This window comes from Lampetra fluviatilis, chromosome 19 (assembly GCF_964198595.1).
Source record: "Lampetra fluviatilis chromosome 19, kcLamFluv1.1, whole genome shotgun sequence".
Classification (NCBI taxonomy): domain Eukaryota; kingdom Metazoa; phylum Chordata; class Hyperoartia; order Petromyzontiformes; family Petromyzontidae; genus Lampetra; species Lampetra fluviatilis.
In genome coordinates this window covers 589,783-602,582 of record NC_136293.1, presented here as the reverse complement: position 1 = coordinate 602,582, position 12,800 = coordinate 589,783, and the positions used below count along the sequence as shown (strand labels likewise).

The window sequence follows — 12,800 nt, the reverse complement described above, 5'->3', positions numbered from 1 at the left end:
TGATCCGATAGTAGTATCTACTGACTATAGTAGTAACTACTCACTCCATAGTAGTATTTGCAGACTCTATAGCAGTATATGCTGACTATAGCAGTATCTACTAACTCTATAGTTGTATCTACCAACTCTGCAGCAGTATATACTGACTATAGTGGTCACTAGTGACTAATATTATCTGACTCTATAGTAGAATCTACCAAAGCTATTGTAGCGACTACTGACTATAGTAGCATTCACTGACTATAGTAGTAACCACTAACTCTACAGTAGTATCTACTGCCTGTAGTAGTATCTACTGACAGTAGTAGTATCTACGAACTATACAGTAGTATCTACTCACTCTATAGTAGTGTAGAGGAGTAGTGGGATGAGGTCATCGGCAGGAAAGAGTGGGATGACGTCATAGCGGGACGTCATGTTACCCAGAGGGTACTTAAGGGGGACCCCGGGCCGAGGGGCGGGGTCGTTGTGGGGAGCGGAGAGGAACAGAGGACGCGCCGCTCGGGGACCCTCGTCCGGGGTCGGAGTGAGAAGGTTCGCCGCTGGTGACCGGACGGTGATGGATTAACCCCCGTCCGGGGTCGACCAGTGGGGAGCCGAGAGAGAATAGACCGATTAGTTAAGTGGGGCTGGGACGGTCCACGGGAAAGACCCAGTGGAGAAGCACCTACCTCTGGTGCAATCCTGTGTGTGTGGTAACAGTTTAATAAACCGGCAGTAGCCCTTACAGTGAGCCTGTCTCCAAGTCATCTTACACCTCAACAACTGGAGTCAGAAGTGGTTACGAACCTATACCATCATGTCCAAGTCGGCGCCCAAGCGCAAGTACCATCCGGTAGAGAGGTCGGAGGACGAGGAGAGTTCCGAGGAGGCGCCCACAACGTCCCCGGAGCCCGAGGCCCCGGAGATGCGATCTGGGGAGGCCGGCCAACTGGCCGGGGTGGAGGTGGTGGCTACGACCACTTCATCATCATCGCGGGAGAGCTAGGACCTACTCACCTCCCAGTTCGGACAGCTGCTGCAGACGACCGCGCAGCTCGCCGCTGTTATGTCGAAGGTGGGTGCCCAGCCGCGTGCAATCATCGCACTTTTGGAGCGAGAGCGAGCGCTTCCCGCCATGTCGGATTTTGGCGCCAATTTTCCGGTCGGCGCAACACGGGATTCGGCCACCATTTTGGCTGCGACTCAGCAACCGGACGCCATTGCTCCGGCTCTGGCGATGCCGGTTCGGGTTATTTCGGGTGCGCATCTGCCGGCCCTTGGTTCCGGCTCTGCATTCTTACGTCGCCTGCCTGCCGTGCGCCCTTTCATCGCTGCTGCAGGTGATTGGGCGTTCTTCTGTGACCGCTTTGATGCGGCTTACATCTCCGTTGGGTGGCCCATGGAGGAGCGCTTAGAGCTCTCCCGACGGCTCTGGCGGCATTTAATTCCATCCAGCCCGCGGACAGGGCAACGCTATGGCGTACGCTCAGATGGCGGCCATCTTCGAGCCACCCTCTAGCGCACGCCAAAAGTTCCTGTTGCGGCGGCGGGAGGAGGCAAAGACGCAAAATATTCAAGCGCACCTCAGCCTGCGCCATCCACCCGGGGTTACGGCGTGTGCGGCGGTCCCGAGTACAGCGATGACCGTCACGCCGCGGGACGAGGACCACTTCGCCGCCTTTGCTGCACGTGACCAATGGGGGAGAGGCGCCAGAGGCCGACGACTGGACCCGCGGCGAGGTCGTCCATTCTGCAGCGATCGCCATCCACCGTCTGTTTACACTATAGTCGAGTGGGCCACATCGCTGTGGGCTGCTGCAGCACTCCAGGGACCTTCGGCGGCTCCTCATCTTCTTCTGCTTCTACGTGGGCGTCTTCCTCGGGGCCGCAGGCAAGTCGCGACACATCAGCCTACTGGCCGCTCCCTCCACCTCAGGCACCTAGTGGGGATAGGACTCATGTTCACTGGGTCACCTCTGAAAGTTCTGTAACATGTTGTGATCGCTCGCCGCCGGTATCAGGTTGGCTCAGGCGGGGCCGTCAGTGGGCTGCGCTCACGCATTGTGTGGTGGCGGCCGCGGCGGGTTCCTCCGCGGTCGCCTGTTACATCCCAGGGGTGGAGGTTCGCATTTTGATGGACACGGGGGCGTTGGCCACCATTATATCAGAACGTATTTTTGGGTTGCTACCACGCAGCATTGGTCGACTGAGGCCTGTACAGGGGGCATGTGTTGCCGCAAATGGAGGCAGTCTGGGTATAGTGGGGCCATATTGTGGCCTCCATTTCGGGTCGGGGACATTGAACTGGAAGGGCCCGTCTCGGTCTCTAGGACGCTGGCAGTGCAACGCCTTTTAGGCACGGACTTCCTGGCCAAAATGCCCATTAAAATACTCATCGACCAGGTTGCGTGGAGTTGACGATGTTGACCCCTCTTGCGGCCAGTGTTCATGCTTTGGCTACGGATTCTGTGACCATCCCGCCGGGATCACAGATGCTAATACCCTTGAGGCTGCGTGGGAACTTAAAATTGCGGACGCTGGAGGCGGGCCTAACGCCCTCCAACTATTTCTCACGGACACCCTCCCTGGTGGGTGCCCTTACAGTTGTGGCAGAAAATCAAGAGCCATTTCTACAAATTTTCAATGCGGGGCCTTCACAGGTAACAGTCCCTGCGGGCACGGTTGTGGCGCACGCGTCCCCGGCCCTCCCGCCGGTCGAGGCCACACCGGAGGGGGGGTGGCGGCGGCTGTGCTGCCCGAGGTGAAGTCCGACACGTCCTGGGTGGATGCGTTCTGTCAGGAGAATGTTCTCCTGTCCCCCCGAGGAGCGGAGGCAGCTTCACACACTCATCGCTAAATTCTCCGACGTGTTCAGTCATGGCAAATTCAATATCGGCCGCACGTCCCTGCTAGAACATCACATAGAGACAGGGAATGCGCCCCCCATTCTGTTAAATTCCCACCGCTTCAGCCATAGGGAGAAGGAGCATGTCTGATTGGCCGTGGATGACATGTTGGCGGTGGACGTTCTCTCCTTCGAATAGCCCGTTGGGAGCCCCTATCGTTCTGGTCAAGAAACAGGATGGGAGTCTCCGTTTCTGCGTCGATTTCCGTAAATTGAACAAGATTTCGGTAGCAGATGCCTATCTCCTGCCTCGGATGGATGATTTGCTTGACGCCCTCTCAGGCGCGTGGTTCTTTTCGACCCTAGATTTGCTTTCGGGCTTTTGGCAATTGCCATTGGATGAGGCTTCCAAACCCAAAACCGTGTTCCGTACACCTCAATGGTTGTTCCATTTTAATCGGCTTCCTATGGGTCTCCAGTGGGAATCTCGTTTTCAACTGTACGTTTGACGAACACATGCAGCGGCTTGAGTCAGTCTTCGCCAAAGTGCACGCGGCTGGCTTGAAATTCAAACCCCAGAAATGCAATTTGTTGCAGCCCTCCATTAGATATTTAGGCCATATTGTTAGCGCGTCAGCTGTGGCCACGGACCCGGAGAAAACAGCTTGTGTCCGTACATGGCCGACTTTTACACCTGTCGCCGAGCTTCAAAGCTTCGTTGGCTTCGCTTCTTACTACCGTCGCTTTGTGCGAAATTTTGTGACGGTCGCAAAGCCTCTCCACGCGCTGACCGCAAAAGGGCAGAAGTTTCGTTGGGGCACAGAGGAGGAGGAGGCCTTTGTCACGCTCCGCACATCCCTGGAGGACGCACCTACCTTGGGATATCCGGACTTCTCACGGCCCTTTGTGCTCGACACCGACGCCAGCGACTCGGCCATAGGGGCTGTGTTGGCCCAAGTGGTGGATGGCGTTGAGCGTGTCGTGGCATTTGGCAGTCGAGTGTTGTCGCCCACTGAGCAGCAGTATTGCGTCACCCGAAGAGAGCTATTGGCCATTGTTTTTTGTGCAACTGTATAGGCCCTACTTGTACGGTAGACGGTTTACCGTTCGTACGGACCATGCGGCACTACAATATTAATTGTGCATCGATCAGCCTTCAGGGCAGCTGTCCCGGTGGCTCGAGGTGCTGCAGGAGTACTCATTCGAGGTCATACATAGGAAGGGTACTAAGCACGGAAATGCCGATGGCCTGTCTAGGCGGCCTCCTGAGAGCGGGTGTGCGTGCTCGATGGGATCGAGTCGCTGTAGGGATACGAGTAGCGTCGGGGCCCGGTTGGTAGCGAGGACCGAAGTTCTGGCCATCGACTTCGGCTTAGCAATCCTAAGAGAGGAGTGGTCACGCTTGCAGATGGAGGATACCTCTCTGCTGAAGCTGCGGCGCCGGGTTAGGCCTGATGGCCGATCCTCCTCTCAGCCGACCACTCCGCCCATTGCCCTACACGACGGCCTACTCATGCGCTGAAACCCTGAGCTCGATAAATATTGTCTGGTCGTTCCAGTTGTCCTACGGGGGAGACTAACTAGGTCGGTTCATGAAAAGTTGATGCACCTTGGGGTCCACAAAACGTTGTTGACCTTCAAGCGTGACTACTATTGGCCAGGCATGGAATGTGACGTTTCGCTATTTGTGAAGGGATGTCAAGACTTGCTGATTCCGGGCGTCCTCGCCGCGTATAGGCTGGCTCCTCATACCTCAATGGGGTTTTCACCCTTTTATCTGATGTTTGGGAGGGAACCGGAGCCCCCGATGCACGTGCAATTGGGTATGCAGCCATCTCTTAAGAAATCCGCGGTGCCGGCGTTAATGAGAGGCACGCTCAACAGACTGCACGATGCTCGACAGGCGGCCATCAACAATTCGGCCAGCCGGCAAGCGGCTAACGAACGCCTACCAAGGCATCAGGTGTCGGGGGTTCCATGGGTGACAGAAGACAAGGCGTGGCTCCATTGCCCGCAGGTGCCCGTCAGTACATCGCCTAAGTTTCACTGCCCTTGGCAAGGCCCCGTTGAGGTCATGGAGGCCCGCCGGCCACTGTGTGCGCATTCGATTCGGTCGCCGGCATTGGATAGTCCACCCCTCTAGGTTAAAGAGGTATGTGCCACCTCGTTCGGTTAGTCCATCCCCACTCACGGAGCGGCCGGTTTGTGATGCGTCCGAAGAGCCGTGCCGGCTGGCACGGGACGCTACGCAGAATAATCCACCTGTCTGTACGCCCACAGAACCTCTCCGAGTAAGTCGCGGTGTCCCGCCCATGGGGCCCACGACAACGCGACCTAGACCAGCGGATGTCTCGCCAGATCCGAGGCCAGATGCCGCCCGTGGGAGCGGACCTGTAGCACACACGCGCTCCAGGGCCACTCGTTTTCGCTGACCATCGGGGGCCGTCCGGCCGGCCGCCAGCAATTGCGGACATCGTGGAGACAGCCACCCCAGGGGAGGAGGCCTTCCCGCCCCCGCCGTCCTGCCTGTCTTCAGTGTTGTTTCCCAGTCTCAGACATAACCTCCGCATTGGCACCCCGGACCTCGTTCTCTTGTTGGTCTTAATTAACAATTGTTGGGTGCTGGCATTACGGGTTGTGTGAGGTCATCGGCAGAAAAGAGTGAGTAGGGGGACGGGCATGTTACCCAGAGGGGGAGGGTACTTAAGGGGGACCCCGGGCCAAGGGGCGGGGTCGTTGTGGGGAGCGGAGAGGAACAGGGGACGCGCCGCTCGGGCTCGGGGACCCTCGTCCGGGGTCGGGGTGAGAAGGTTCGCCGCTGGTGACCGGACGGTGATGGATTAACCCCCGTCCGGGATCGACCAGTGGGGAGCTGAGAGAGAATAGGCCGATTAGTTAAGTGGGGCTGGGACAGTCCACGTGAAGGACCCATTGTAGAAGCACCTACCTCTGGTGCAATCCTTTGTGTGTGGTAACAGTTTAATAAACCGGCAGTAGCCCTTAACAGTGAGCCTGTGTCCGAGTGAACTTACACCTCAACAGTAATATCAACCAACTCTACAGTAGTAAATAATTACTCTACAGTAGTATCTAATGACTATAGTAGTTTCTACTGAATCTATAGTTATATCTATTGACTCTGTAGTAGTATATACTGACAATAGTGGTATCTGCTGACTGTAGTAGTATTTACTGACCGTAGTTGTATCTACTAACTCTACAGTAGTAGCTATTGACTCTATAGTAGTATCTAGTGACCCTACAGTAGTATCTACTGACTTTATAATAGCATCCATCGACTATATCGCAGTATCTAATCACTCTACTACTGACTCTATACTACTGGAGAGTCAGTCGATACTACAATAGTCAGTATATACTACTGTAGAGTCACTAGATACTACTATATTCTGACGATAGTAGTATCTACCATCACTAGAGTAGTATATACCGATTATAGTAGTATTTACTAACTCTATAGTAGTATCTACCGACTTGATAGCAGTATAAACTGACTATAGTAGACTCTACTGACTGGAGTAGTATCTACAGACTCTATAATAACTCTATAGTAGTATCTACTAACTCTATAGTAGTGTAATAAACGACTCTGGACCACGATGTCTGGCTCAGTGTCCTTTATTATTCGGTTCGTGCTGTACACCCACACGGCTGTCTTTACTCGGTAGCTTCTCCACGGTGCTGACTCCAATGTCGGCCCGATCCACAACAGCAGCTCCGCTGCTGTTTCTCTCACACAGCCCCCCAACGGCTGTACTCGCTGCTGCTCTTCTCCCTCCGCAGCTCTCGCAGCTTCTTGCTCTCTCTCTCTCTCTCCGCAGCTCCTCCTGGCAGCCACACCGCTGCCTCTAACACGCAGCCCTCCTGGCTGTCTCCTCCCCAGCTGCACACCACTCCGCAGCTTCCTCTTATCTTCGGGGTTGGCTCCCGATGGCCGTCGGCGCCCCCCCTCTCCACACTCGCCCCCGTGGCCTCTCCACACTCGCCCCCGTGGCCTCTCCACACTCGCCCCCGTGGCCTCTCCACACTCGCCCCCGTGGCCTCTCCACACTCGCCCCCGTGGCCTCTCCACACTCGCCCCCGTGGCCTCACTCTTTTCCGCTCACACCCCGACTAACTTCCCCTTCCGGTTTACCCGCTTAAAGCCCCGAACCTTCCCCCCACGTCACATGACTCCACCCCCCGTGACGTCACCTCCGGAAGGTCGCTTACGCCCGCATTACACCACCCTCCCCCGTAGAAAAATCCCAGCCGACCTCGGCTGACCAATAGCAAATCGTAATGCGGCGAACCGAGCTTCCCCCCCTAAAGGACACTAAGCATTTAATGTAACAACAAGAACAACAACAACGCAAAGCACAACAACGCACATCCGCATGTCATACACGACAGCCCCCCGGCCCCAGGATAGAGATGATGTAATTCCGGGCCGCTTAAGAAACCCCCAATAATTACCCAAATAACCGCGATGGACGCCCCAGTATTTACATTTGAACAGCAATATTATTTACACGTGAAAACAACAACAACAAAAAAATTTCTGCTCTTACCCACCAGCAGTCCTCCCTTGAGGACCAGCACAGACCTCAGACGTACACAGCATGTACCCACAGTCACTCTCAACAAACCAACAAAACCCCTAATCGCACACCCTCGCGTGGAGAGCCACGCTCCCCAGCGGTAACGTTTAACTCGCCGTAACCCTCACCGTGGTCGTCAACCCACGGCAACATCCATTTACCATACTCTCGGCTAGTGCCATTTCGGGGATGAGCAGCACTCGGCCATGCTCCTCCCTTACTATCCCATCAGCGATGGACACACACCAGCCTCTTATAGTCTGACGCTTTATAGCCAAGGGAAGATCAATCCCTCGGCAAGGCCAGATATCAACGACCCCCCCCATGGGGTAATGTTCTCTTATAGAGACAATAACGCCCTAACCCAAATCCCGTGAGCCCCCGGCACACCAGGTTCAGTCTGCCACCGCACAACTGAACCATGACTCCCCGAGCCATATGAGCACACGGCCCATTAGTTTAAGACATACCACGGAGGTTTCGCCTCCGGGCTGTCAGGTCAGCCATCAGCCATAGGCCAACGTGACCACCACTCTTGCATCACCCAATCAACAATGGCAGGCATAACAGATGGAATATTTGCCCCACCGAGGTTTTTCCCGCGCGCTCAAAATGGCGGCCCCCTTCGCCCAGCGCGTTCGCGCAATATCTCGCGCGCACTCAAAATGGCGGCCCTTTCCGCAAAGCGCATCGACGCCATACCCCGCGTGTGCGCAAAATGGCGGCCCAACGTGCGAACACGTGGCCAGTTTTCTCCATTCGTGCACCCCAGCTTCCCTTTTGCTGGGGGTCACAAATTGCTTCCCCCGTCTTATTGTAACAATCCCAACAACGATAGACGCACAGCCCCAGCTTGCTGCGCGCAGCAGTCATATCGGGGAATTTTTAACCAATATTTTACCAAACACATTGGTTACACAACCCAACTCGCAAAGCAACTCGTGGCTGCATGCGACCAACCGAATACGCGACGCAACTTGGCGCCAATTACGGTCCTATTAGCATTAACCTTTGAGACACCCACAACGGCGTCATCACGCACCCTCAAAGCGCGCTCTCTCTCTCACAAAGCGCCGTTACCCATAATATACACAAAATCGCGTGTACATAACATCCATACGACCAAATAATAGGGTCCCCCTCGAATTTGTTACCAATTTCCAACAGGTACGCACAATTAATAACATCCCAACCCCAATGGTCAATCAATGCATCGCACCCCATAACCGTACAGAACGGTGTAACAGCACATACAGTCAACATATCGCGATCACACGCGCACATTTAAGCACAATAGCAAACCGATCTGCAGGTAACCAACACACCATTAATCCAGTCGTAAGATTGCAGCAACAACACAAATATTCTCTCTCTTGCAACAACCACATCGCACCTAGCACCTCGCAGCACAATACACCAAAAAAAATATATATATTTTCCAATTAAGCCCATCGCACAAGGTAACCCACGAGATGATACAGCGCAAGATACCCGACGCTCCCGAGTTAATAATTAACTTCGCCATCAATATAACAACTCCACACCGCAGCGCACACACACAATTTAACACTCAGCAAGCACAGCATACTCTCCGTCCATTCTCAACACACGTACACACTTTAATTGACACCGAGCAACAAGCAGATAGCGCGTTCATCGTTATCACACACACATACCCACAGTCCGAACCGCGCTCCGCACAATCGAGTCATGAGAGAAAACAAAATCGCCCCCACCCGGCCCTCGAAAGATGGGTGAGGTGTGTGTAAAGGCCGGTTGCGTATCGTTACGACCCGCCCGGGCTGCAGCAAGAAGAGGACGGCAGGGCGGCAACTTGAGTCGTCTCGCAGAACTCGTTCGGCGACTTGACTGCTCCTTTGTCACGCACCCGAGCCAGGACGGGAGAGCTCCCGCCCCAGCAGCTGTAGCGTCGTCGTCCTCTCCTCGCAGCTCCCCCTCGCAAAACAGCAGCTCACAGCAGGCTGCTCTCCCCGCGGCACCTCCAGATGGCAGCGCAAGGCTGCCTCTCCGCCGCGATGTTGAAGATGGCGGCGTCTCCCCGCCGCGGTGAAGACAAGATGGCGGCTTCCCGCCGTTTCTCCCCTGCCACGCTCAAGATGGCGTCTTCGTGCCACGTGGCAGATGGCGCTGGCAGCGCAGGCAAGGCGTCGGCCTGCAGACCACCATCGGCTTTCCCCACTGCCGTCGTCGGCGTGGTGAGCTCACACGGTCTCGCCAGCACGATTTTCCAGGTCTCCAGCTGCGCCATCTGTCTCAATCGTAAGTCGGATGATGTAGCAGATGATGGCACAGGAATATTCTTTCTTCCGAGCCGTCTTGACAAGCCGTTTCACTTCTGACACCAGTGTAATAAACGACTCTGGACCACGATGTCTGGCTCAGTGTCCTTTATTATTCGGTTCGTGCTGTACACCCACACGGCTGTCTTTACTCGGTAGCTTCTCCACGGTGCTGACTCCAATGTCGGCCCGATCCACAACAGCAGCTCCGCTGCTGTTTCTCTCACACAGCCCCCCAACGGCTGTACTCGCTGCTGCTCTTCTCCCTCCGCAGCTCTCGCAGCTTCTTGCTCTCTCTCTCTCTCTCTCTCCGCAGCTCCTCCTGGCAGCCACACCGCTGCCTCTAACACGCAGCCCTCCTGGCTGTCTCCTCCCCAGCTGCACACCACTCCGCAGCTTCCTCTTATCTTCGGGGTTGGCTCCCGATGGCCGTCGGCGCCCCCCCTCTCCACACTCGCCCCCGTGGCCTCTCCACACTCGCCCCCGTGGCCTCTCCACACTCGCCCCCGTGGCCTCTCCACACTCGCCCCCGTGGCCTCTCCACACTCGCCCCCGTGGCCTCTCCACACTCGCCCCCGTGGCCTCACTCTTTTCCGCTCACACCCCGACTAACTTCCCCTTCCGGTTTACCCGCTTAAAGCCCCGAACCTTCCCCCCACGTCACATGACTCCACCCCCCGTGACGTCACCTCCGGAAGGTCGCTTACGCCCGCATTACAGTAGTATCTACTATCACTATAGTAGTATATACTGACGATAGAAGTATCTACTAACGCTACAGTAGTATATACTGACTATAGCAGTATCGACTGACTGTAGTAGTATCTACAGACTCTATAATGACTCTATAGTAGTATCTACGAACTCTATAGTATTTATATCTACCTACTCTACAGTAGTATATACCGACTCTATGGTCGTATATACCGACTATATAAGAGTATCTATCGACTCTATAGCAGTAACTACTAACAATACAAAGTGCTATGGTGAGGCCTAGTCCCGCGGAGTGCCGCCTGCCTCGCCTAGATTGCCCAGCCGGCCGAGGAGGCACCTTGGTCGGCTGGGGCTGGGCTGCAACCCCCCCCCCCACCATCACCCTGCCTGCTCTACATGTAGTATGTATTGACTATAGTAGTATCTACCAACTCTATAGCAGTAACTGCACTCATTGTGGTGGGGGGGGACATCACAGTGTGAAAATTTAACAGTCGTGTTTTTTGCCCCCACAGATCGAGTGTGCCTGCTAGGGGAACCATAAGTCAGCATTCTTGCGCATGCGCAGATGCGTGCTTTGGCGCCACGCTCAGCGTAGTGATATAATAATAAATAGTCATAAATTATTAATGTAACTACTTTACATTTGTAATGACATGGTGACACCTGCTGGCCGGGAAAGGGAAGCACGGGCACGGTTAAAGTAAAAACCAATCAGAGAAGGAGAGGTATCTAGGGCAAAGGTAACAGGTGGGGTTAGCCGAGATACTACGGGAACCTGCTCGAAGGTTCCATGAGAGGGCGTGGCTGGAGGCGGGGCCTAGCCACGCCTGGGGGGATAGAAGGAGGAGCGGAACCGGGGCTCAGGGTTCGTGTGTGGATTCTTGGGTCCTGGCTGCGTCGCTGCTAGCCAACATCTCTCTCCGTCGTCCGGCCACATGGAAGGTTTCCATCGCCATCATCGTCACGCCGCCAGCCAACGACGGAGCCGAGTGAGGGCGGTGGGACCATGCCAAGTGATCGGCTGTGTGTAGCCAGTAGAGCCAGTATGCCTTTTCGTGTCCTCTGCTCTAACACCGTTTTGAGACGAGGCTCAAAAGAAAGTTGTCTCTGGTGTGGACCAATCAGTTTCAAAGACAATGCATATATTATCAGAGTATGTTTTTGTTTGCATTCTGACCACAAGTATTGTGGTTATTGCTGACATGATTCCTTGTAAAAGGTTTCAGTTTGGTGTTTTAACATCTCAACACTTGTTTTGTTGCCAGAAAAAAGGGGAAAACCTATTCTCATATTGTGGTACTGGCAAAGGAGGTCCCATGATTAAGTACCCTCTTCACGACATGTCGCGGAAGTCGCTCATTACACAGCGATGTTTTGTCCGGGGGCTTATTGCGTCGTATGCGTGTAGTTTTTTTTAAACGTAAAGCCAGCAGTTAGTCAGTTAAAAAGCGTCACAAGGTGTGTCCACAGACACACAGACAGACAGACACACAGACAAAAAAATTACTTTCATAGGTAAGATACTGTATGATTCACACACAGCAATGGTGGAGGAATTATAAGATGCAACTGTCACTTTGTTCAAAGTTATTCTTAATTGTTGATAGAATAGGATGGAAAGAGAAGTAAAGATTCAAACAAGACGGACGTTGTGAATGATACAGATTAACTATCGAGGGCCATGGACCGCGAACCCTCACTCTTGGCGGTTCTTCGTGCCAGGGCTGGAAAGGGGGCCTTAAGAGTGAACGATGTTGATGGCCGCGGTCAGCAGCAAGTGAGAGCATGGAGGTGGTCGAGGCCCGTGGTCAGATTATTCCCAGAGTTGTGCCGAAGACTGGGAGGAGGACGAGGACAAGCAAGTATTGCGCTCGCAGCGTGGGTTGGTGAAAGACTGCACGTGCAACTTTGGAGAAGCGGGGAGGTCAACATTGGCACTGACATGGGCGCTTAAGACAGGAGTAGTGACCGTGTCAATGCATGGCCACGGGAATGTGTGAACAGTAGGCCGTGTGCCCCGTGGGGTCCTGCTGGCCGCTGCAGGTACCTGTGGCCGGCATGATTGGGTAGACAGTGAAGCGCCAGCCCCAGCCATTGACTGAACCATCGCTGGTGAACTTCCACTTGAGCTCATCACCCGGTATACGTAGCTCGCTCGACCAGTCCGACCACTCACGGCCTACGTAGATGCACGCACAAACCCACGCACAGCTCTCATTGACAGCGTGCTCAGATGGGTACTCCAAGTGCTCACTCAGACGACTGGTGGTGCTGACATGTCCTCAACACACTACACACAACACCAAATACTTTACATCGCCTGCTGCTGTGGTTTCCAAGTATTTGTTTGAG

The 12,800-nt window shown here is 54.5% G+C and overlaps 1 protein-coding gene across 7 annotated transcripts in view; it reads right to left on the bottom strand.

Annotated features, from left to right (window-relative positions):
• The window catches only part of HERC2 (HECT and RLD domain containing E3 ubiquitin protein ligase 2), a 165,255-nt gene that overhangs the window by 33,513 nt on the left and 118,942 nt on the right, over positions 1–12,800 (bottom strand). For all 7 annotated transcript variants that reach the window (XM_078864785.1, XM_078864787.1, XM_078864788.1 and 4 more), the window contains one exon: positions 12,496–12,627. In XM_078864785.1, coding sequence (XP_078720911.1) covers positions 12,496–12,627 — 132 coding nt within the window. The remainder of the gene's footprint in view (positions 1–12,495; positions 12,628–12,800) is intronic.